The sequence below is a fragment of the Teleopsis dalmanni genome, chromosome 1 (assembly GCF_002237135.1).
Source record: "Teleopsis dalmanni isolate 2A chromosome 1, ASM223713v2, whole genome shotgun sequence".
In the NCBI taxonomy this organism is placed as follows: Eukaryota; Metazoa; Arthropoda; class Insecta; order Diptera; family Diopsidae; genus Teleopsis; species Teleopsis dalmanni.
Genome location: NC_051846.1, coordinates 225251412 through 225278857, shown reverse-complemented (window position 1 = coordinate 225278857; position 27446 = coordinate 225251412). Strand labels below are relative to the sequence as shown.

At 29.9% G+C, this 27446-nt stretch overlaps 1 protein-coding gene across 1 annotated transcript; it reads left to right on the top strand.

The window, feature by feature from the left end:
* The first annotated feature begins 23103 nt into the window (after positions 1-23103).
* LOC119667535 (protein still life, isoforms C/SIF type 2-like) lies at positions 23104-25874 on the top strand. Its single transcript, XM_038076838.1, has 3 exons — positions 23104-23257; positions 24953-25332; positions 25768-25874. Exons 1-3 carry the CDS (start codon positions 23130-23132, stop codon positions 25872-25874), a joined length of 615 nt encoding a protein of 204 aa, XP_037932766.1. The 5' UTR covers positions 23104-23129.
* The last annotated feature ends 1572 nt before the right edge of the window (positions 25875-27446 follow it).

Genomic DNA, 27446 nt, shown 5'->3' with positions numbered 1-27446 from the left:
AATGTATCTATGTTTGGCTCATAAAATATTGAAAAATGTACAAATGCTGATTTTCCACAGCGTAAATTTGTGAAACCTTAACAAATATGTGGGCTTTGAAAACATTTATGCGTCAATTAATGTGCAATAAATTATTTCGAAAGTGGCTTAAGCAAAACTGATATGAAAAATTGTTTTATAATATGCAAATATTTAATATCATTACTGTTATACATCATTTTTAATGTAAATTTACTTGGGGTAATTAGTTCAAATTTATTATTATTGTACCACATTTTGTACCATTTTTGCAAACCAAATAAATTAATAAGGTTCTTAATGAAGCGAAGGACTATAAATTGCAATAAGCAACGCTGAGCCACAAAAATACAAAAAGTAGAAATTATGTAAATTACACTTTTTTCTTCTCTATCTTTTTTAATTATTTTCCCATTTACTGAACAACAATGACTAATGAAGTGACCTTTTCAACCCTTTGCGAACTTAAATTATAAAATATTATGTACATTCCTGCATATTAAATTGATTTATAACTTGTACCGATTCACTACCCAATAATTGAACACTGCCTCGCCATCCGCAGAGTTGGGCATGATTTTGTTTAATTTTATTATATAAAATTTATTTATACTATATCTCGTTATTAGGTCTGATTGTGTACACTATATTTTAACTTTTTTGATTGATGGTCACAAATGGCTGCACTTCCCTTCGTCATGCTGCCAATAAACGATAGCATGGTTAGTCTTAATTGCTTGAAGCCGTGCTACTACTACCCAGACGTTCCAAGTACCTAAGGTGTTGGTTATGATGTCCTTAGCAAATAACCAACTTATGCTGCTGCCACAAATTGGCAAAAATACTATTTATTGATTTTGATTGACAACATCTTGTGTGGGTGGTATTTCCATTTTCAAATTGGAATGACAAAAAATGGTCGAGAATAGAGGCAGAAGCGGAAGCTTTCAAAAGTCATGCTAAGCAAACCTTTCAGTTTGCAGGCATCATAAATATTTAAGATTAATTTAAGATATGTGCAAGTCATGATATGCTCTCAGTAATTCAGTTTGTTTTATTTCCTATATAAATAATATAGAGTGGAACTTAAATATTAATGGAATTTTTATTTTCTCTCTTTTCAGGTAAGCCATAAAAACAAGTAATACTTACGTTAAGTCTATGAAGTTGGTAAGATACTCTATGAAATTATAAACTATGGTAAAATATAAACTGAAAGCACTCAAAAATAATATTGAATCAGTAAATGTACCTTTGATAAATAATAAACCGATAGATTTCTCCGACACAAATAAATGTCAGTATCGCAAAACCGAGTCGGATTCCCCGACGCACCTAAATTGATGAGAAAAGTTACGTTAAGAAACTATGTAAATTCAGACTTTAATCAATAGATTCATTTTAATAGAAAAATCTTTTCAATTAGTTTAGTTTAGAACTACGAAAATTCAATATAAACACTAAATTTAAGTGCTAAACTGTCAAAATTGAAAATATGGTGAAATATAAACTGAGCACACTCAGAAATAATATGGAATCAGTAAATTAACCTTTGAGAAATAGTAAGCCGATAGATATCTGTGTAAGCCGACCCATCCTAAACAGATCAACTAAATAGATTAGAAAACTTACGTAAGAAAAGTACGTAAATTCGCACTTTAGTCTATGGATTCATTTGAATATCTTTTTAAATATTTTAGTTTAAAACTTCAAAGATTCACTAAATATATACTAAATTTAAGTGCTAAACTATCGAAGTTGAAAGTATGAATTGGTTTAGGTTAGGTGAAGTGAAATAGAAGGAGGAACTAAACCTTCTTAATGGGCTAATAAAGCCGATCTGATTCAACAATACCTGCGAGTGTCTGACCAATGGATATATCGCCGAGTGCGTTAAGAAAAACGGCACCCAAAAGCTTCAACCAGATTCTAGACAAACTTGGACATAGGCACAACAGGTGTCTGATATCTTTTCTCGCACACTTGTAGACATGTAAACATTTTTTTAAACATTTTCTGTATATTACTTCTTTACTAACTAATGAAATTATTTTTAAAAAACTTCTTTCCATTTTTAAAATTATATTCTAAAATTTTTTCCACAAAAACTCACTAAGTCGGGTTATTCTAATACCCATTCCGTTGGTCTCTCAAACCCAGGCATCAACTTTCGAATTAAAATACATTGCGCTCTATTTAGTTATTTATTTATATTTAAGCCAATGCACGTGAGCATTTCTACTATTTCTTAACTTGAGGTATTTTCAAAACCCCTCTTTACGACTTGACTCATTTATTGTTTAACACTTCATGAGACTAAGCAATAATTGACCTCAGATCTGCATACCTATTCGAGAAGCCTATAACCATTCTGAGATTCTTTAACGCGGTGTTGGTAAGCCTGTCAGTTTTCGTAAGTAATTTATAAAATTAACTTATGGCTTTTGTAAGCACTCTATTAGCTAATATGGCAAAAATGTTTTCAGAAGGATATTACAAAAAGTATGCTAGTATATTAACACCTTATATAAAAGAAGCCGCCCCTCAAGACCTTGATAAGTCAAAAATATTTTGATTAAGATATGCTTTTACTACAGTTTTAGTCATATCATCCTAAATGGACTCTATTGCGCAGTTACTGTTACTAAATCTGATATAAGAAAAAATATGATTAGTTTAGTCAAAGGATTTTAAAGGACTAAATAAATTACTTCGAAAATACATTTATCAAAAATTTACATTCAACAAATCACAACGAAATGAATTCCAAGGAAACCTGATGCAAAGCACAGCTAAGAGAATTGCTGTCCCGCGGCCAAATTTGGCACAAGGTAAAGTTAATTTAGGAAACGTAATGTTTCCAAGGGATTATGTGCCTGCTGAGTCAGTTTCGGGGCAAAGCTTACCTTTTTCATTAAAATAATGAAGTCAACTGCAATACCTAAAACGCAAATGTAGGCGATAAGTTAACCCGAAAAATTAAATTGCAACAAAAAACAAAAAAGCAAAATAAAAACAAACAAAAAGATACAAAACAATAGAATAAAACGAAATGGAAATGGAAATGCTAAAGGTAACCAAAGTAAGATTTAATAAAAAAAAAAAAACAAATAAATAAAAATAAAATATTGCTACGAAAACTATGGAGCTAGGAATGGAGCTTTACCGAATGAAATCAAAATATCTGCATGCAAAAATAATGAAATGTAATTTTTCTTAAAGCGGCTTAGAAAACCCAAAATTGTCAAAAGAAAGGTAAAAGTAAATATGTCCTTTTCTGTTTGCCTCAGATTTATTGTGCGAGAAAGGAGCTCTGGAAACTGCTCTACATAGGACTTGCAGCAAGTGGGAGAGAAGTGGACTGGGAGAAGAGGACTGAATTTTAAAAGTGAAAATAGTTGTTGCTTTCGACATAGTGAAAGCAAACAAAGACACATTTAACATGAACATGAAGTGTAATTTCTTTAATTACACTTATTTGCAAGTCAGTAACCCAATAAGCATTTGCCGCTGATCAAATAAACACAGCAGACACATAAACATTAAAAATGACAAACCAACATACCGAAAGGATGTGCACAAAAACTCACACCATTTCCCAACCACTTTGGTCCAATTAACTTTTTGGTTACAGTTTCTCAATTCGTCCTTCCTTCACAGTTTCGCTTCCCAGTCACTTTCGTTTCCTTCTGATGCCACACTTTATATTATGTCTTCAACATTTTGTTGAGTGACCGACAAATGACAACATTAATTTTTCTACTTTTTCATTTAAACATGCGCAGGATTTGACATTGCACGTGATTTCATGTCCTTTCCAATAGCGTTATCAGGACAAGAAAAAGGAAATATTCTACTCCTGCAACCATAAAAATGACATAGAAGCTACAACAAAGGGTGAAAAAGTTGTATGCTCTGATGGAAAAATGGAAAAATGGAAAAATACCGAAGGACATTAACGTAGCATAAAATCAGCTTTTAGGATAATTAAGAATATTTTAGTTGTTTGAAAATTTAAGTTCATTTAATCGACTTTAATAGAATAATTGAGGTAATCATTATGCTCTGGAGCGTAGGAGTATCTGACTGAAGCAATTAATTACTTCATGGAATTGTGTGAAGGTGAAAATGATAGCAAAATTTCGTGGAATTAAGTACACATATATTCAATGTCTCTAATTAGTTTATTTTTCTTTTATTAATAAACTACGGGTTTTCATGAGCAAGGTTGCTGCTTCAATCTAATCTAACCTATTAATAAACTCTACAAATAAAATTAATTAATCAACTTTCATGACATATTAATAAACTTAAAATCTTTCAATAAATACTAACAATTATTAAGAAAAAAGAAAATTATGTATACCTTATATCAACTTTATCATACCTAGCCTTATAGCAAAAGGAAGGTTTTGAAAAATATCTTCATTTAAGTTTTGCTTCATTCCTCTCTTTGCATCTAACACTTGCCGGCTTTTCTACTCGCCCTCTCTCAAAACTTGTTTTGAAGTATTTACTGAGAACGCACAACAAGCTATCTTTCATGTTTCAGGACATGATTAAGTATTCTTGATTACAGCAATCTTAACACATGATCGAATCCCTTTAAATTGAACATATTTTTCTGTTCTCGAGAAAATTTCGTTTTCGTTTAAATGATTTATCTTCATAATTGCTTAGCTTAATTCACGATTTTCTCTTTACTTTCTGAGCTTTGCTTTTGACTACAATTCTTCGATTGACGTACGCTACTCATAGATCAGTAGAGGTTAACGCACCTAGTAATATATAATTTTTTGATCTTAATCATGGATGTTCTCTGTTAACAACTTGAATACTTAATTTTTTTACTTACTTAAGTCCTACATAGCTATAAACGGTGCCATATCAGGTATTCAGTTGTCTCCATATTGAATATAGAAATCGAATAAAGCAAATCTATGGTAACTTAAATTTTTTAATACAAAAAAAAAGTTTAAAACCTATTTATAGACTTTAAGCTACGTATTCAGAACTACTATTATTTATAAATAGATTAGAACAATAGATTTACTTAATAATCAAGCAAACAAAGAACGGGTACAGTTCTAAAAATTAAGTTTAATTAACTCTTACTCTTCAATTTCATCAGAAAATCAACTTTAAAAAATTATTCAGAATTACTTTTCACACCAATTTACAATGCAAATATAAAAACTGCTATTAAGAATACAAATTATGGTTCATAATAGCACTTTTTTTCTATTATTCTATTATGAAACTATAAAATGTGCATAACACTTAAGGATAGGTTGCTTTAACATATAATTTTAATAGAATGTTTTTTTTGGAGCAACATGAAAGTTGTTTAAAAAAATCTTAGTATAATCTTTAGTTACTGTTTTTAACCAAATTATTAATATATTAATATAATCCAGAAAAGAGCATTCATAATACTATATTAAGTTTTAATGAAGCATAACGTAAGAGCTATAAAAATTCTAAAATGTCACATGCAGACTAGTCAATAAAGCTAGATTAATAGATTTTTGCTCATGCCAGTTTCTAAGTAACCAATTTCAAAGGCCGATTTCTGAAAATCGGTACATGATATAACTAAAATTCTTCCACGAAAACTGTTCATATTATAAAAGCATATACAGATATAACCCGCAATGAGTATTTAAATCAATTTTTATATATTTAAAACTTTTAAATAAACAAAAATTTATTAATTGAGATCTTAACTTAGAAGCAAATTTTGTATATAAGTTAAGATACTTTAAGTTATAGAATAGCCGTATTGTAAGTATATGATTAGTGAGTATTTAATTCTTAAAAACAAATCATATATTCAAAAGTATAACAATCAAACTCTAAAAAATTTGAGTTTGGGCTGGGATTATATTTACACTTTAAATAATATACTGGGAATGATATTAAGTTAATATGAGTTAATTACATAGGGTGAATAATGCATTACACAGCCCTTTATGCATTGCGACTATAGATGAGTCTATTAACACTAATATTCTTTTTGTAACTAAAAGGGTTCAAACAATAATGAAGAAACAACAACAAAAATTTTGATAAATTTATTGAAATTTGGCTGACCATACAATGCTCTTTCGAGTATCACCAAATATTTATTATCAGTTATCTTAAGAAATAGTCGTATGTTTATTTAATAAGTTTATAGTCCATATGTATATCTTTTCCGATTTTTGATATGCTTCCAATAATCGTTGCATAAATGAAAGTGATTCACAATCTCCTTTGATATTCGATATACGAATTGTTAATATCATTTAAAATACCAAGTGCATATTTTCTTAAGAGTTATACTCAATTGCAAGGCTTCCAATGCAACATTGGTTTCATTACAGGCCCAACATAATTTTAAACATTTTGAAAATACACTTAGATTACCATAGTATCCTTAAGTAACGCAATCTTCAGACTTATATTTCTGCAGATCTTCTTGTCCGTTCTCTTAAAATTCATGAATTTCGCCTTGTGTGTTGCTATTAACGTGTTTGTGGTTTAAAAAATTGTTTACTCATAAAAACACAAGAAAAAAGTGAAAAAATTTAATTAAAAACAAATTAAAGTTTTTTACAGGGCATTTCATTTAGCACCTGTGCCAATAACTTACATACTCAAAATATCGTACTGTCCAAGTTTTGGTAGTAAACGGTGCCACAAATACTTTTACTCACCCACGACTTTTATGGACTTTAAAAAACTGTAAACATAAAAATGTTTTCCCATTTAGCACCTCCACTCATTCCTTTCTTTTTTTGTATTTTGTTTTTTAAGATCTTTTAAAAAGTATTCCGGCTGTCGGAAAATCATGTCCTTAAGTCGTTTATCAAACAATTTGTCCTCCTTACCAAACATCAGGATATGTGCTCATTTCTGCTCTGGGTTGCCAAGCTATTTAATATATATACTGTGCTATATATATTATGTATGACACATATGTTTTATGGGTGTACGTATTAGTGCACGTGTGTGTGTATTGTGTGTGTATAGAGTGATGAAAGTCACTTTATATGCCATGCAACGTTTAGTTTAATACCAAAAAGGACAATGAGGATATAAATTGTGTGCAGCAACTAATTTATCAGCCGTGCGCCGGTATATTGTCATTTTTATTGTTAATTTTAAAGAGTGCTACATAATGAATAATTTTTTTAAAAAGTCTTTAAACACGTACACAATATATTAATTTTATAAGATTAATAAGGGATTTAGTTTTTTTTTAAACGAATTTGCTTTTATCAAACTAAATCGAAAATTAATTACAGCTAACGTAAAAAAACGCATACACTGCATTAATTAGGTGCATTTATCAAAATTAATTTTTACATTATATTTAAAATATTTTCACATTATATTTTTTACATATACATTTTTTTAAGTAATTAACAGAACCATTAAAATATTAACTAAAAATAAAAAATTACATAATAAAATATTATTAATTACATTTGTAATTATAATTATTCAACCATAATTTATATTATTTAATATTAATTAATATTCGGAGCATGAAACAATTATTTTAAAACGTATTTGTATTTTAATTTTTTTTTTTTGATAATAAATTGCAATACTTGTGTGAGAAAATATTAAATATGGTTTTGAAAGTATTAATTGAGTAAATCATTACATGACAGAATATTTAGGCTAGGACGTCGCAGAGTCTAAGTCAAGTCATCATTAAAACCAACTTATAATAAAGGATCCAATAGCGACAGTATTTATGTCTCACACACACATACTAACGATGAGCTACTCTCAAGGTGTTTCACTAAATAAGCTATTGGCTATAAAAAAAATGTACCTGCGCTAAAAAAATTTGGCAGAACACGTGTTCAATCCCTAGTACTTGCAATCTCAAAAAATTATTTACGAACAATTAAATACAAGAAATAATTCCAAGACCACTGATGATGGGTATTTGACAATGCTCGAAACAGCTGTATGTGCAGCTAAAAATTTAATTTATTAAAATAATATAAAAAGAATTTTTGTTGTTGTAGTTCACTACTTTTCGAAACCCCTCAACCAAAAATGTACTATCTTTTTTACATCTTGATATGTCAAGAAGTTCACCGTCCATTAAAACGACAATCGCTGGAATAGTGTGTCCAACTCCTCCTATGTAGTATGCGCACTTTCACTTTACTTCTTCCGGGTTTCTCCCACGGGACTGTTTTCTCTTTACTTTGGGAGAATACCTTATAAGTTGATTATCCACACTACTTCTGGGCTTCTTGACCTGCATCCAGGAACCAAAAAGTAGTATTGAGTGCCATCAAATAATAGCACTTACCATATGTTACATAGACTGAAATATGGCCATTTAAAAATTTTGTTTCTTTTATAAGCAATAAAAATGTTTTCTGATTAACTTTAAGTTGACACTTCATATTGAAATTCTTAATTGGTAACTGCATATAGTCTTTAAAAATAATAAAATGTGTTTTCTAGTGTAACTTAATTTTAAAAAATAATTACTTACAACACTCACTCACCATTATTACTGCCTTCTGCAACCACATAAAAGCGGTCATTTATTTAATTTCAATTTAATTATTTTTGAATGGTTCCTATCATTTTTACAAACTTTTTTTTATTACTTTTCATTATACGAAAATAGATTGTTTGTTTTAAATTTGAGGTCAAAATTAATTATACCGCATTTTCACGTTCAATAGATTTATTCAGGCCTGCAAGCCAGTTACTATTAATGCCATGGCCAATACCATAGTTTTCCGCGTACATCGAAGTTTCTCATTACTGAGTATAGTTAAACGATTTTGTTTATTAGTTTTGCCTCCGCCTTGAATTTTTCCAACAATTAACTGCATTTAAACAAGCTTTCACCGAACCAAATGAAATTTTTCAGTCAACGAGCCGCAAAGTAAACTCTGAACCTTGTGCATGAATATTTATTTAACAACGGAAAAATCATTAATTGTTATTTTAATGGAGTTCTGTGCACTTCTCATTTGCGCACTACTATTTCGGCAGCAGGAAAAGTTTTTATTGGGTTCATGGGCGTAAAACTGTTGCTGCAGCACGCGATGAACACAATATGTAAGCGCATAGCACAGCTGCATAATACTGCAAAATTTATTTAATTTTCATAGCTGCAGCTGCTTTACTTCAGAGCCTCTTAATGGCTATGCACCAATTTATGAAGCAGTGATTGCTGCCGGAGCATCGCCAATGTTGTTCTTTACTTCAGATGAACGCCAAACAATGTGCCCGCCACTATGCGATATTTCAACTACCACAAAAAATAAAATAATGGAAAATAATAAGGCGGTGCATACTACAAGAGCATTGTTCAAAGCTGGAAAATTGCAGAAAAAAACACAAAAAAAAACGGGCAAAAAGTAAGTTCGATTGAGATGAAGTACTTCTGGGGCCAGTCTCTGTACTTAAACCCTAGCTGCAGCACAATTTTGATGTTTATTTGCTTTGAATACAACACGAAAATGCTTTTATGCTTGTTTATTTTGCAGCAAAACTACAATAACTACAACAACAACAACAACAGCAGCAACTGTGGTGAACGATGAAGTACTTGCAAGCAATATCCAGCATCATAGATACAATTTTTCATATGCGCATAGTATGCATCTATTCGCTAACTTAACTTCTCTCTTTACTAAACATGATAAGTCTTTTGGTGATTTCTATTAAAATTTCAACTCAATATCTTTTCTCTATTTACATTTGAAGTGAAATTCGAGCAACTTCACGGCTTTTATACTACACTAAGGAATTGAATGTGCACTTATCTTCAGCACTCCAATAAAATCCTTTGTATGGCAAAGGCAGCTGGAATTGTTATTTCTAACAGTTTTAAATTTCATTGGAAACTTTCGAAGGCAAAATAATGCAGTAACTCAAAATAAACTTCAATAATAACAGCACACAGAGGGGCCGAGATAAGCGCGATAGAAGCACTCAACATTACCAATTAAAATTTTAAATTTGAATTTCCATTTTGCTTATCTGAAAAACGTTGCTGTTTTTACATTAAAATGGAATTTATTTTTCATTAATTAATTCCCGCTAACTAACACAAATCAATTTCATTTAATTTAAACTCAAACAATTTAATCCTCAACTTACACGCTGTGCCACTGCCGCACATAAACAGGCAAGCCATTGTTGTTCTTTTTGCAGCGTGCAACCAACGCATGCGAAATGCGCCCTCACATATGCAACGCAAAATTTACAATGAATAGATTTATTTTTTATGTCACTGCGGGCATATGTAGCACAAAGTGATTATCCTGTAATCAAAACACAAACATGTACAACGGTCCTAACGCACACTAACACACATGTAAATTTATTTGTTAACACATATACGCAAAATGTATTATATTAACTGTTGTTATGTGTTGCCGTATTGCTCTGGCAATTGCCATATTGCCGTATTGCTCTGTTTCCAGAGCAATATACGAGTATGTAATGACGTATCTGTGTCTTGTATCTATGCAACATTGTGGACTAGTGTTTCTGCGTAACTGCAAAATGTCATTTCACTTTATACCTCATTTTCAGTTTGATGACCACCCGCTGTAGCAATTTCGTAAAATGTTTTCAATATTTAATTTCAAGCATTCAATTCTGGTGCGTTTGCCGGGGAAGGGGTAATGCCCGGAGGAGAAAATGATATAATTTAACAGCAGTGGCACATTTTATAATCAAAGCTATTAACATGTCTGAAATGTTACAACAACTTTTCCTTTCAACACACAAGAACGATTGCAATTGTGTTAGTTGATAATATCCGTTTCGCAAGATATATGTCATACATTTCCGGCTCTTGTAAATCGAATCTAATTCTTCCAGCACATTAGTACAACTTGGCATCTCATTAAGATATGTTGAGATTTTAATCTTTGTTAATCAAACTGAATAATTACAATTTAATTAAATTCTTTTCCGTTGCAAGTCGTTACTGTATCTGAAAGGGTGAAAAATATTTTAGTTAAGGATATTTTACACAGTTTATTGTTTTCTAATACGTCACCATCACATAATATGTTCTAAGTTAATTTAATTCCAAAGTTGTGTACTTCATAAAGAACTTCAATCGTTTCAGATATACTATTTATCCTATAAATGCGCATTCACATTTACTTCATGCATGCAGTAATTCAAAAACTGCCTACTTGAGGGACCAGATTCAATTACTTAAATGATTCAATTGATTTAAAACAGGTTAATTTCAAATATTCAATGGTTTTAAAATAACACAAACCATGCTATTTTAAATTATCAAACGATCTTCTTTTTTGTCAATGGATTCTACGGAGTATGAGTTACATATAAAAGTACTCTAACGAACTGTGGCTACCAACGTTCTTTTAGAAATAAAATATAACTAAATAACCAGGCGATAGACTCCCTGAAATCTCAGAATATTAATATATGTGGTACATATATAAGTACTACAGGGATCTGTCACTCCTCAGACTCTTTTTGAAAATATAACTAAATAACTGGCGATGTACTCCTGGGAGTCTCGATATATTTATGTTTAAGTATGATGCACATAAGTGAGTTCTACAACCATGAGATTTATTGTGCAGATCTTTACTAACATAAATTTTATACCTATAAGAACTATCTGTAAGTTCTTATATGGTCCCATTACCTTCGAGAAGTCAATAACGTCTACTGAATTCAACTTTAATAAGAAGAGCTCCAGCTCTTTGTCTAATTTCAATTCTTTGTCTAATATTAAGTATGCTCCCAAACATTTTTTTCTTTTGTGTATCAATAGCTTCCAGTTTTCTAATATGTGTTATTACCCTGTTACTACCTGTATACGATCCTTGAGGTAATACTCATGCTACGATAGTGTCCCTTAAACCCACAATGTCCATTCTAGATTTCAATTAAAATTTCATTATTGCATAACAAGTTACTGATTTACTTACTGCTATCCTCATTACAGAATAGAAATCTTCTACTCTTATGGTATCCCAATAGTAATTTAGATTTTTGAAAGCACCAAGGGTGCAAACATTTCCGGTTAGTTTTTTTATTCGTGATCTTTTACTACTGACTTTCAATATTTACAATATTTTCTAACGATCATGAAATTGACTTTAAGCAAGTCCCACTAGACACACCCACTCACCTTTACCATATTACATATAACGTACTGGAATTTGAGTATTGGTTCTAGCGAAAAAATTATAGGAGTTGGTCAAAAAATTTAGTAACATCTAAATAAAATATAATTTTTTTAATTTAAAAAAAGCTATCAAAATTTATTTTCCACAAATCAGTGAAAAGTAGTATCCATATAAGCAATATAAGCAATTGTATGTAAGAGTGTGAGTGTGTAAAGATTTCAAAAAACATGTTATTTAGTCTGAGTACAATCTGCTTTTTCATCAATAGAAGTTAGAAAAAAATACCGTCAACTCAATTAATTTAGATTAGTGAGTCTGCAAGTAGAATTGCAGACTCCTTCCAACCGTTAATAGCGAAGAATTTTTGATATTATAGCAAGTTTTATAAAAATGTCTTAAAGATTTCTATTAGATTTCATAATATTAATGAACTGCAAGAAATAATCTGGTTACTTTTATAGCTAATTTTATTAGCTAGAACTACTATATTTCAATGCATTTTATTTCATTTGACCAGTTTCTTTACGTTGATAAGTATGTATACATTTACTTATATATATATCAGGTTTATATTAGATTTTTGCTCCGTTATTTACATAAATTTATACGACTATATACCTAACTACGATGCATAATAACAGAGCTTAATTTACTCATATTGCATAAATAAATAAATATAATAATATATATGTATATATATATTTAGTTTCAACATCGTTATTACAACAAATAAATTGTATATATACTTATATACATATGTATATCTATTATATGAAAAATATCTAAATTATTGAAAACAAAACTCCATCTTGCTTTATATTTCATTATAATATAATTTACTTGGCTCTTGAGAAACTTTTTCAAAGCCCTTGCAAATTCTATTAAAATTAGTAACTTTGCTCTAACTAAATTGCATTAATAAGTCATTAAAATTATACCGTATTTGCTTTCTACGAAATTTAAATAAAATATTTAATATTAACGTTTTGCACAGTAATTACAAAAGCCGTACAAATATTGAGAGTGAGTTTACCTAAAAAGTTAGAACCTGCCAACCGTATATTTTGGGAAAAAAATCGTTTTATGCTGTGACAAATGTCATCAACAACGAATTTCTGAATAACTTTGAGTTAATGTATGTATGTGTGTGTGTATATATGTGTGAGTAAGTCCTTGTACGCTTATCTCATTGTGAATGTGAGTTGGTCATTATGGCGCTCATTTTAAAAAATCATTTGCATATTTTGAGGCTGAAGTAATTTGGCATATTGCGTAGCCACTGTCAATCTATTTAGGAATATGAAAAATCTATGGAAGAGAAGGAGAAAAAAGAAGAAATTTTTTACACACCACAGCTGCTGTGACTACCACTTCATAAAAATATTTATTTCCAAATTATAATAAAAAAGACATAACACAAAGTTATAAAGTAAAAAATTGGACTAAAAAAGTAAAAAATGTAAATGTGATTTTAATTTCATTTGCCAAAATCTCAATCTACCCAAAAAATGTGTTCAAATGGCGTAAAAGAATTTCTAATTGCATTAAAATTTAATATTGCCTTTTTTGTTTTTTTTTTCTAAATTTGTTGCTTTATTTTTTTTTTTTGTGTTAATTTTTAATAAAAAAAATATTTTACTAAAGCTCATTAGAAAAAATTAGGCACTTCACACAATCTCATATTCGGTATTAAATTTAATCTAAATTGCGCTTTTAAGTGTCACAGAGAGGTCAAATTTTTTCGCGCCCCATAACATAATTATTTTTTATTTTGTTTTTTTTTGTTTTGTTCTTTTTTTGTAGATTAATAGAATTTTATAAAACTTTGCAACACAGAATCCTTAATAAAAATAAAATTAAAAATTCTCTTAACAGCAGCACATGAGGTTATTTATCGCATTTATGTCAAATACCTTTGAATTTTCCGCTCTTGACACATGCATTACATCATTAATTTTGCCATTACAAGCTCATAAACAATTTTGTTGTTGTTATTGTTGTTGTTGCTTTTATTTCCTGTAATCACAGCCATAAAGTATCTTGTTGAACTCATAATAATAATTGGTTTATTATGCTCAAAGGATTAAGTATAGCATTATATGCTGCTTTACATGATGATGTTCTCCTATCATTTTGCATTTTGCTGAAAAAACTTATGTTGGCTGTAAGCTTGAAAAAATATGGCCAGATATGTTAAACTTAATGAGCGGAACATAAATGCATGCATTTCAATATTATTACAAGGGATTAAAATTGGTAGCAGTATTTTCATCCCAATAATCTAAATATATTGCATTTGAGTTTTTGCACCTATATATGAAATATGTATAAATAAGCATGCGCCAGCAATGTTTTTATCCTGATAATCTAAATATATTGCATTTGAGTTTGTATTATTATTTGTAATGTATATATGAATATGTCTAGCCTTTAAATATGATTCATTTTAAAATCATTGCAAAATGATTTTTCTATTTCTAACACCATTTTTATGTTACTATTAATAGATATATAACATATTTGACAAGAATATCTGATTCCCCTGTAAATATGTTAATCCAATCTAATCGCGACACATAAGTTTTAAAAATTTAAAGCTTTTGTTTTTAATTTGTATAAAAATATTTCTTCCTCCTCCTCTGTTTCCAATTTGTTAATTGTAAAATTGCATATTTGTAAGCAACGTATTTAAATCCAATATGTGAATTTTGCTTTTAAATACTAATATTTCTATTGCATATTTCTTGGTAAAACTTAAAGTGCCATGCGTGAGTTTTAATTTTCAACAAAAGAATTTCGTTGCATATTTATAGGGATATGATTAAAGCAATACTGTTAATGAAAGACGTCACAGTGTATTTTATTTATTTCATTTATTTATTTGGCACGATTTTCCCATTACTCGGCATGCGGATTTCAAATTGGATTTCATTCGAGTCAATTATTTTGAGCAGATTTTCCATTTCGAGTACTGAAGTGATCTCTTCAAATTTTAAACTGCATATTATGAATTATTACCAGAGGAGGAGAATATAATATATAAAAAATTTTTACTTACAAATAATAACTTAAATATTTTATATTTTAAACTTTTTAAATTTTTTTGTGTAATTTTATTTAATTATTTATTTTTGATTTAAAGTTTTTTTGTAGCTAAGTTCATTACATTATATTTAAAGGTTAGTACACATTATTATGCGTATGTTTAATAATAAAATCTTGGTAGTATTTCTTCACTCTGTTTTGCTATACAATATTTTACTAAATATTTTATTTATCTACCCATTCACTTAAGTATTTCAATATCTTAACTGAAATACCTTTCACATTATATGTTTAAGAAGTTCGTATTTTTCCTATATAACTACATTTAAAACTTTATCAACTTACTTTGCTAAAGCCTAAATCTTAATTGAATTTTGTTTAACTCAATTTAAGCTTTAAAATCCTTTTGTTATCCTATTATCCCTATTGCCGTACTGGAGAAATCAAACTTAAAAGTAAATAAAAAACTTTTGTTGAATTAAATGTGATTTAACTTTGCTATTTTTATTTGATTTTGTCATACCTAACCAAATAGTCAACTCCAGGTACCCGTAAAACCCAAAAGGTGGTAAAAAAGTGTTGAGTAGTAATGCCTGCAGTATGCTCCAGCAAATATTATTTATATCTCAACAAATCGTCAACTTCATGCTACATTTTTATACCTACAATTGTTATATTTATGTGATGTGAATTTTTCAAATATAGTAAACATAGCTTGTAGTACCTTACGAAGCAACATTGGTTTAAATTATTAACCCTTGGAACTGGTAAAATTTTCACAACAACCTACTACAATGTCAGCTCTGTTTACTACCATTCTCGATTACATTTCCTTCGTAGTCTCGTACTGTCATAGAACTAACGAGCAGAAAGCCTTTTTATATGTTCAACTTCCGTTTCCGCTTTTTTACTACATTTTTGCTTACGCAACTTTTTCCCATACAAAAATAGAAAACAAAAAATTCACTAAAAAGTATCTGAAGAAGCTTTAAAAAGCAAACGAAGTTACGCCAGCCGGAAGCAGTTTATTTTGATCTTAAATGCCACGCTACAAATGTTTCGTTACTGAGAACTCAGAATTAAGAATATGAACTTTGTAGGCACAACAGCAGTTGCCATAGAAGCTGCCATAGAAGCTGCCACTACCGCTTTGGCTGCTTTAAAATATCTTGTGCTGAGTATCGTTAATGGCGCTTGTTAAAATGGACGACACTACTTTAAATTCCTATACTTTCTCAAACTCCTACCGCCTGTACTGCTTAAGATACCAACTCAAAACAACTCACACAAAACTTGAGTATGGCAAACATTTTTACTATTTTTCGCTGCGCTTCAATAAAAAAATTTTTCAAATTGTTCTCAAGTTGACTTCGCGCTTCACAAAAATAAAAAATAAGAACTTTTCACAAGTTTAGTCGGGGATTTTTTTTCATCCACTTCGCCGAGGAGTTGTGCTGCATGTGCGGGATCAAAAGTAACGCGCACGGGTTTAAAGTTATAAAATTTGCATAAATTAAGTGATCAAAAAGTTGACAATTTTCTGTAGTCTGTAGTACTTCAATCTATTCTAGACTGAGACCGAAATATGGACACACACTTCCACACAGGAATAAGTGCTTACTTCCATCCTTCAACCAGTGAATCAGTGATGGGTTCACATAAATTTTTTCAAATTAAAATTTTCTAAATATTCTGGAAAATAGCTACTGCCGATTAAAATTTTTTTTGGTCATTGACAGCTTTGTATGTTGCCAACTGCTGCAGATGCCAAGAGTCAGCGCAATTCAAGTGGAGCACAATTTTAGAACAAAGTCCTACAATTAGACTAGCACTATGTGCTAAATTACTTTGTTGCCCTCACAATAAGTTTTTTTTCTACTGTGCTTGAAATCAATTATCCTGAATTGTCTTGTCCTTTTATTATTGCTTGTACAATACAATTTGCTGGTTCACTGCTGTCTTCTGTACATAATTTAAGCCAACGCCGAAAACTCTTGTATCTTGTATCTTTTATAATGCGCCAAATAAAGGACATATTCAAATGCGATTGAGTTGTTACCCTCCGTCACTGTGGCCTCCATTGAGCCAAGCAGAGAAGCGGCTTACAGTGCTGTGAGGAATCTGAATGTAACATCAACATTCAAATTTCAGCACCAAAAAAAAGCCAGAAATGTACGTAAAATATGTCAATAGACATTTCTAGAAAAAAAAAAAGTGAGGACATGCTCACAATTATCATTAGCATTAAAATTGTACAATTTCCTCAGTAGTTAGCATACGAAAGGCAGGACGAATACCTGCTTATATATGCGAGTGTAGATGGATACACAGATCCAGTAGATATTTTCATTTCTGAATGAATTGCGTTGATTTAGTTTTGCAATTAAAGAAAGCATGAAATTACTTCATTATGTCATTTAGCATTAAGTAAAATTTATCGATATTACAAGTCAAGAAACGTACAAAAAGCTTGGAAGGATAAAACGTAAGCTTTTGAATGTAAATGCGTAGATGAACGTGCACTTCTCAGAAAGATTTCTAATAAGGACCTATGTGCGTAGTTAAGAAGAATATTATATGTTGAATTATGTTTAAGCTAATTAAATGTTTATAATTGTTCTTTATTATTTATAACTTTAAAGATGGAGTGATTTTAATCATTAGAATAATTAGACTGACTAGCTTTTGTTAATATTTACTTTCTACATTAAATAATATTACTCAAAAAATACTTGATTTGAAATTAGATTTATTATTTTACGACAGCCTCTGTAAAAAGAAGAAGAAGAACCTAATATGATAGAATTCTAATTTGTTAATTATATTAAATAATAAAGATTAAACAACTTTTCTAACTGACCAAATATCAAAAGTAACATATATTTCAGAGCTTATAATAAATTTAAATTTTAATCATTTTTAACAAATGTGACGTGTCTTAATCTGAAAGGACACTAAAAATAAGTTTAAAGGGTTCGAACAGTAATAAAGAACACCCAACAAAATTTTTTATTTTTGATTTATTTGCATTTGCGTGACCTTACAACGCTGTTTCGAGTATTGTCAAGTACTCATCATCAGTGGTCTTAGGAAATAAAGGAATTTTTAATTAGTTTATAGTCCGTATATAAATTGTTTGGACTGCAAGTGCCAGGCTTAGAACTCGTGCCTGTCAAATTAAAAGCGATGAGTAATCATATTTATCCACAAGCAGTCACGGCTGCAGAAAGTGTCAATGCTCAAGTTCCAGGTTTTTTGTCAAAATTATTTATTATTTATTATTTAATTAGTTTATAGTCCGTATATAATTTGTTCTATAATTTATTTATCTAAAATTAAATTTCATTTTCTGTCAGTTGCGCTTATATGTATATGAATTCTTCAATATCTTGCTATTATTCCTTGTTGAGCGTTCATATATAAACTATAATAAATCCATATAACAAAAACTTATATGTTTTCATACAATTTCTGTATGAAGTCGTAAACTGTTTTCTAAGTGTCAACCAAACTTAGCTATAGTAAACTAATATATCTTTGGTTAAGTATACCATGTATCTTATGTACAATCTTATACATTATCAACTGAAAATTTCTATAAGTAAACTTAAATATCTTTAGTTAAGTATATTATGTATAGTACGCTTCAACTTATTTATTATTAAGGTGACAATCGCGCATATCTAAAAATGAAACAATCTTCACTTAAGTATATTTACTTAAGTATGTTATAAATCTTATGTGTCATCTAATACATTATGAAAACATCAACTTAAAATATCGTTAAGTAAATTATACATCTTTAGTTCAGTATATTGTGTACTTAAATTATTAGAATAATAGATCCAAATATCTAAAAATGAACTAATTTATCTATACTTAATGATGTTATCTATCTTATCCATCCTCTTATACATTGTGAAAGTATCAACTCAAAATATCCATAAGTTAACTTATATATCATATTTCAAGTATATTATACTTAATTTAAAGTAAGAATCTTATATATGTTATCTACAAATAAACTAATATATCTTTACTTAAGTATCTTATGAGAAAACTAAATGTAATATCATGCTTTATATTTTGTTTCTCTTAAAAACCGTTTGAGTCGTCTATTTTGGAGACAATCTATTTTTGAATTAACTAGTATTTCATGTTTAAAACATTTTAAATTAAAATTTTTTGGTGTTTTTATTGCACATAAAATCTTAAGTATTTCCTTTGAAGTCTCTTACTGCTATTTTTAAGGAATTCTAAAATATTTATTACTCTCAGAAAATTGCATTTTCTACAACATTGGATGCATAACAATAAAAATTTTATTGGTGGTACAACGAAATTTAATACCTCTTTACCCCAAATGTGCTGCCATCACATTTCACCGTAACAGCCGCCAAATCACTCAGGCTGAATCTAGAAATCTCGAAATCTCGAAATCTCGACTGACAAAAAAAGAAATAAATAGAATATTAACAAACCGAAATGGACACGTTTTTTGTTGCTTGAATGCGCGCTGTTATGCCTAATTAGGAAAGGACACGCTGGAATGTGAAATTATCTAAAATTAAATGACCAAAACTGAATTGGAGTTTCAGGAGCAACGAACAACCAACAACCAACAACGACCGCCAAACAAGAATAATGTTCAACCTGCCTACACATAAATATAAAAGTTACTACCAAATCAACACCGACTTTATTATTTTCACTTTAATTTAAGACATCATCAAACAAAACAAAAACAGGGACAACAAAAACAGGGACAACAAAAACAGGGACAACAAAAACAGGGACAACAAAACAGGACACCAGCACGAATTGCCGTCATTTATGGCAATAAAGGCGAAAAGGTGGCACGTCAAAATTGACACCATTTATGTCTGCTGCTTTTTATATAAGTACGAGTATCTCAGCTCAGCTCAGCTGAGATACTTGCACTTTTTTATTTTATATATTTTTTTTGTTTTTGTACTCTTAATGTGTAGGTTGACAAGTTCAACACGTGCTAAAGGACATACGAAAATTTTCTTATCACAAAAACAACTTCAACTTCAAAAAATACATAAAAAAATTAAGAAAAGTTAGCTTGGACACATCAAATAAAATACATAAAAAAAATTACTTATTTATATACACACACATATATATATATATATATACATGATTGTACAAATGTACATGTGCCTAAACATAAATCAAATATATATTTGGATGGACAATGCAGCCAGTAAAGCGTAAAGCTATTTATTCTTTTTTTATTGTTGCTGATAATGAAGCGTTAAAAATATTAGCCGAGGTTTTTGCTCTCAAATATCTGCAGGAGCAAAAAAGGAAGACAAATACGCCTATCATTTTTATGTCAGCGTTAAGTGGACTAAAATAAATATTATTTGCTTGAAATAATTTTCTTTTATGCTTCTTGACAAATTACATTAACAGCTGAAGAAAAAAAATTATAAAAAATTATTTCTAAAAAGCAGAAAAATTTTATAAATTATCAGTAAGAAATTATTATCGCACTGATAAAAAAAAATATTACATTTAAATAAAAATAACCTCTACAATATATAATTTATATCAAAGCCATTAACAATTTTAAATGGATTGTAAGATTCTTCTACGAAAATAAAGCATTAATTCTATCTTCCTCAACTCCCTTGGTGTCAGTGTCATAGACTCTGAAAAACCTCAATATGACGCTATGGCTTCTTTTTTTAAGCTTCCTCTTTATAGTTAATGATGTCTGTAAGTTACTGTACTTTCCATAAATTCATCTTCTGCTAACCGTATATAACAGATTTAATTACTGGAGAACCCTTAACTTATCGCACGATAGCATAATTTGATAGTTTTAGTTCTTTCTTGCAAGTTGATGAGATTAAATCACTGTAAGTCATTATACCTTCAATGTATTTATCTTCTGCATTATTATCCTGCATAATAAATTTAAGTTGTTAATAGCACGTTCTTAGTTCTTAGTTAGTTATTTACTATCTACAAAATTATTGTGCATATAAGGTTTAGGTTCTTGAAAGGTCTACACATGTGGAAGCATAACTTCTAATTTAAATAACTTTTTAGCTCTTTTCTTTCAGTTGTTGACTTTAATTCCTCGTAAGCTATTGTATTCTTCGTCCATATATTTATCATCTGCATGATTATCCCACATCTGCATGATTATATCCGTGATAAGATTAAATTTTATCGCTTAATGAGTTCTTATTCTTGCCACGTTCAAGTTGAGAACATCCATTCTCTGTGATCCTATTTCGTGCAATCTTTTAAAACGCGTTCATTTTAAACTCTACAGCTTGATATGGTTGCAATGACGGGCAGTATACCAAACCCCACTTAAACTCGAGTAATTACCCATTGTTATGTCTTTTTGATATATTTCATTATTATTCATTCTTTCGTTTCTTTTGTTTTTTGTGCAGTATCAAAATCTTTCTCAAATTTGTCCTTTCAAAAATCTATTCTCTATATGCTTGCCAGATTATATTTCTCTTCCTTAATTATTTTGTTTGATTATGTTCTATAATTTATGGCATTAAATCACATCAAAGCTTCATCCGTATATGTGGGAAGTCCGTGTATGCATCAAACACGTATGTAACAGTTTCCTTTGCTCCAGGCGATTTACATTCCATCTTTGCTACACCCATCTTATGGACAATATAAGATTGAGAAATAGTTTTTATAGAGTTTTCACTTTTTTCTATTTCTCGCTATATATATCAATTCGTTCATTTATTTTTTCGTTTTACGTTCTATTGTTCTACGAAAGGTATTGATTGCTTGGGTGTCGTTGTGTTCTTCTGCTTTGTGGGTTCCAGCAGAGCACGGCGTGTGCTGCATCGTTTGTGTCTTTGCGTAATATATGATCCAACCATCTATATTTTGGTAACCGTATTCGCTGATCTATTGACTGAGATGGTTCTAAGAAAAATCACACCATAGGGTTTCGTTTGATACTATTCATGTCCATCATATCCACAATATAGACGTAAGACATATATTGACAAAACATTGCAGTTTTTGAGTTAAGGTTCTTGTTAAGTGACATATGTTGTTATAACATAGATATAACGTAGATATAACGTAGACATAACATATAAATTACGATATCGGGGACTTATTTTGAAAGTCTATTATTTTATACTATATTAGTTCTATAAAGTATTGCTGAGAACTTATTTCCTGTTTGATATACTAGTCTAACCGCTCTCCCTTACATAAAAAGTTTTGATTTTTCTATATATAACATTCGCAAAAATTAAAACTCATAACTATTTTAGTGTATGATATAAACTTGCCCAATTGATCAAAAGCCATTCGATGTTCTTATTTAAGTAAAAACTTTGCGAGTTTCATGTACTTATAATATACTATTCAAATATCGCTCTTCTCAATATACGCACTACGTTGTTCTGGTGTGTCTGTTATTGGTAACTGAATTATGACAATTATAGATTGTTAATCGTTATATTTCTTCAAGTAGTTTATTTTTTATGAGTTTTAATTGAAGCTATCTATTATTATAAAAAATAATTTTGAAATATTACTCCCTAAAACCTCTCCAAATATAAAACAGTTTTACTATATAGGCTTACTCGCCCTACATCGTAAAAGAGTGGTCTAATTTATTTTATATAAAAAAAGAAATATACCAAATTTTATTCATAAGCGTTTATATTTTTATATCATAGTATTTTTCTACTATATAAAATGTTGTTAAGTAAATCACAATATAACACATATATTAATGAGCAAATTTCAGTTACTAAACCGTTTAGCTAAAAAATATAGCATCTTCATAAAATTATCTATTAATATTATTTACTGAAATATTTAATTTTGTATTTGTTTCTCTTTAACTATTAACAGATTTCCGATGATGATCGAATGAGCTTAACTACAGCCGTTTCTGATGAAGATGATGGCGAAAGTGTCATGGCGTCACCATATAAAGCAAAAGCAACTGGTACAGCTGCGTCCTCATTTAATTGCACTGGCGCTGTTCGTAAAGCTGGGTATGTTTAATCAATAATCGATAATAATAACAATAATAATAGGTAATAATAGAAAGCAGATACAAGCATCCGCACATTCATATCAAAAATTACTGCACATGGCTTCCTGCCTGGCCTACAAGAAATATATCTCACTTTCTTCTACCTTTGATTATATCACCTTACCTTATGTTAGCAGCTTCAAATCCGTAATGGTGTAAAATAAAAAATAATGTAGCCATTTTTATTTACTTTTGTATTATTTTTTATCATTTTTTCCACTTTTCTATTTTCAACTGTTGGCAAAATGTTCACATTGCCACATTTTATAACTTAAAATCATTGCCACCTTATCAACTCACTACCTTACCAGCATATAACATATATATGGTAAGCATGGTATTCCAGCCATAGTGTTGAGAGCTAATATCGCTGTGGGGTGGTGAGTGTTGCGAAGCGGGTGTTGTCAATCACACACGCTTCAAATTCAATTGTCAAATAGATTTGACTTCGATTGTATTTCGAAATTCAATTTCTTTTTATCATCACATTTAAGTATGTGAACATTATTATATTGTATTTCAAGCCTCCTGTGAATAAGTTTTTATTAATTTGATTTGAACGTTTTTAATCCGATTTTATGAATTCTTTTTTTTTTACATTTGTTTTTATATATACTATAAACTGCTTAGAATGAATTAATAGAAAAAGCTTCCTTATATTCTATCATACGATGATTAGCGCTTTCAACACCTAATCATTAACAGTGTTGTAATGCATGCTTTTAAAATAAGAACATGAAAGAAGGTATAACCCTTGTACATAGAGAATAAATATACCTATATAAATAGAATACTATACATATAGAATAAACACTTATGTTTTGAAATCTATTGCCTTCAATATTGTTTACGACTTACTTAACATTGTTTAGCGCTTTCAACACCTAATGATTAACAGTGCTGTAAAGCATGCTTTAAAAATAATAACATGAGAGAAGGTAAAACCCTAGTACATATAGAAAATAAATATGCCTATATAAATAGAGTACTCTACATATAGAATAAGCACATATATATTGAAATCTATTGCCTTCAATATTGTTTACGACTGACTTAACATTGATTAGCGCTTTCAACACCCAATCATTAACAGTGTTGTAAAACATGCTTTTAAAATAATAACATGATAGAAGGTATACCCTTATACATATAGAATGTATATACCTCTATAAATAGAATACTGTGCATATAGAATAAATACATACGTATTGAAATCTACTACCTTCAATATTTTTTCTGGCAAAAAATAGATATTCTGATATCAACAATTATAAGTGGAATTAAAATTCGATTCCCAAGCAAATGAACCAATTCAAATATACAAAATTTATTTCATCTCAACCTCTCATCCAACTCTCTGCAGTTAACGAGTTTGCAGTGCATTCAAATATTTCATTTGATTTACTTGGAATATTCGATTTTAAGAATTTTTTCCAATATACCATATATATATCTATCGTACTGCAGCTAACAGTAAGTGCAGCCACAGTACGTTCCCATAACACATTTTCATTTTCACATTTCCGCAACTACTAATTTATAGTTCATCATATGATAACCTTTTGTATGAGAAATGCGGAGTTCTTTCAATTTCTGCAAAAAATTCATATTTTTGAAAAAATATTTTTTTTATATTTGATTTTCTCTTCAACAGTTTCCTTTCGGTGAAAAAATGGTTGCTTCGCAAAAAGCATCAAATCGAATTGGCACGCAAACGTGGCTGGAAGGGTTACTGGGTCTGCTTGAAAGGCACCACACTACTATTTTATCCATGCGATTCGCGCGAAGGACGTAGCGTCGAAGCAGCACCGAAACATTTAATTATTGTTGATGGTGCGATTATGCAACCAATTCCGGAACATCCAAAACGCGATTATATATTCTGTTTGAGTACTGCATTCGGAGATGCGTATTTGTTCCAAGCGCCCTGTCAGGTGAGTACACTACAGAGTAACACACAATACACACAATACACACACACAAGAAAAAATTCCATTCTCATAGCACCTAAAATAAAACTACGGATAATACAATGTAAAAGAAAAAAATCTCTAACCAAAAGCAGATGTACGACCAACCAACCAACCAACCAGATATGGAACTCCAAATGGGAGTATATGGTAGTATATGGTAGTTTGGTATAGAGTTTCATTGGTATTCAGATTCACGAACATAAATGTCAACGTATGAATGACGACGTGACACTTGTACGTAAAAATAGTAGCGCTGCCAATGCGAATCCATAGAATCTATAGAATTCACAAAATTTCAACTTTTCTCTGAAAATTTTTATTGTTGCGATAAAAGCTGAAAACTCAAAATTCAAATCAAAATCAACACAAAAAAAATATGGAAAAAATATTAAAAAAAAATAAGAAAAAATTATATCGCATAAAACAACATCGAATCAAATTCCACTGAAACTGAGAAATAGTTTAACAAAATGTTGAAATCTTCGGTTTTATGTAGGTGGATTCGGTTTGGTTTGTCATGGATCAATTGCTAACACTGCTACGACTACTGCTGATGGTGGTACTGGTATTGGTGCCGGTGCTGGTTTGGATTCTGGTTACTGAAATCTAAAGCATACGTGAAGAATTTTTAATTTTTGAAATTGAACTTCTATTTGATTGCCGGCTCGATCGACCCACGAACTGGGTCGTGTGAACTCTTGATATTCTAGCAGTTATATTTTTATCTTTATGCATTTAAAATGGTTTTAAGTAGATTATCCGATATGTGGTAAGAAGAGCATATGCTGCTTTGCTGCATAGGAAAGCAAGGCAGTTAAGCGTGAAATTTCAATAAAAATTCATACAACTTTTTTTCTATCTTTCATCATCGATGTACTTTTCTCTTTTGCTATTTTTAGCAAATGTGAAGCCAATTTTGTGTTTATTTTCAGTTGTCTTTGATTAGTATCTTCAAACGTTCGAAATATCAGTAGTTCACAATCAAAATGTAAAAGGAAAAAGATTTAAGCACATTTACAATCTAATTTGATTGAAAATTGAAGCAAAGTAAAAGCACTTATTTTAAATGAAACGTCTGCTTTGGTACTTCAAGTAACGCCTAACGCCTATTTTCACGCCTTTTCAATTGTGTTCGATACTCACACGTTTAATGTACGTCACTTGAACTTTCTATTTTTATGCCACTGTGACATTTGCAAAACCTATTTATCTACATGGTAATCACATATTCATTGCTATCAGAAATAAAATAAATATGTGAACATATATAAATACAATATGATATACGAATACATAACTTTTGAAAGGAAATATCATATTACATTTACATATTTTACTATTGAAAAGGTTCCAGTACTTGTAAAGCAATTAAGATATCACCAACTTTTCAGTTAATTGAAACGACTAATATGTATCCTAATATATAGACTAGGCTTTTCAGTAGCAAAAATGACTAGTTTTTCAATTTTAGATCCCACAACACGACATTGCCCTCAGAGAAGTGAAAAAATCTGTTGTAACCAATAGTCCGAAATATGTAATAATGAGATTTTAACCCCAAAATCCTCCTTGCGTACGGTACAGGATATATTGGTATATCAGTTTAAAAATATTTGCAAAATCAACACTAGGAAGTTGTGCTATATTTCTATATGATATGGATAGACACATATTATAGTACAAACATACCATAAAATATTACAGTTGTACAAAAATCAGTTGCAAGTACTAAACTAGTAAATATTACTATTTTTCTTACCACCATTTGAACGGTTTTGCTCCACCGGTTCATTATTTAATCTAGAAAATAAATAATGCGTTACATGACTAGATTAAAAAATTAGATTCAATCGTTTGTAAAGTTAAACGCTTCCTTTGGCATGAAATATATATATAGTCCAAAAAGTGAAGATAGTTATAGTCCAGCAATACCTTAAAACTTTAAATTTATTTTCTAATGATAAATTTGTATATTCTTTAAAAAAGAATATCTCAAACTACTTGAAACACCCAGTATATATATGTATTATCGATTTCGTATGCTCTTACTATACTGGTCAATTACAAGACTAGTCAATACTGTCCAGATCTGATTGTAATTAATGACCAAGCCTCCCTAACTGCTAACAGCACAGCCTGCAAAACTGTTTCTTCATCACGAAGATGAAGATAGTA

What these genes read in the sequence shown, in the direction of transcription:
- LOC119667535 (XM_038076838.1), top strand. Translation starts at nt 23,130, where the DNA reads ATGAGCTTAACTACAGCCGTTTCTGATGAAGATGATGGCGAAAGTGTC. An exon ending in GGCGCTGTTCGTAAAGCTGG is followed by an intron (nt 23,258 to 24,952) that starts GTATGTTTAATC and finishes TCTCTTCAACAG; the next exon opens with TTTCCTTTCGGTGAAAAAAT. An exon ending in AAAACTACGGATAATACAAT is followed by an intron (nt 25,333 to 25,767) that starts GTAAAAGAAAAA and finishes GGTTTTATGTAG; the next exon opens with GTGGATTCGGTTTGGTTTGT.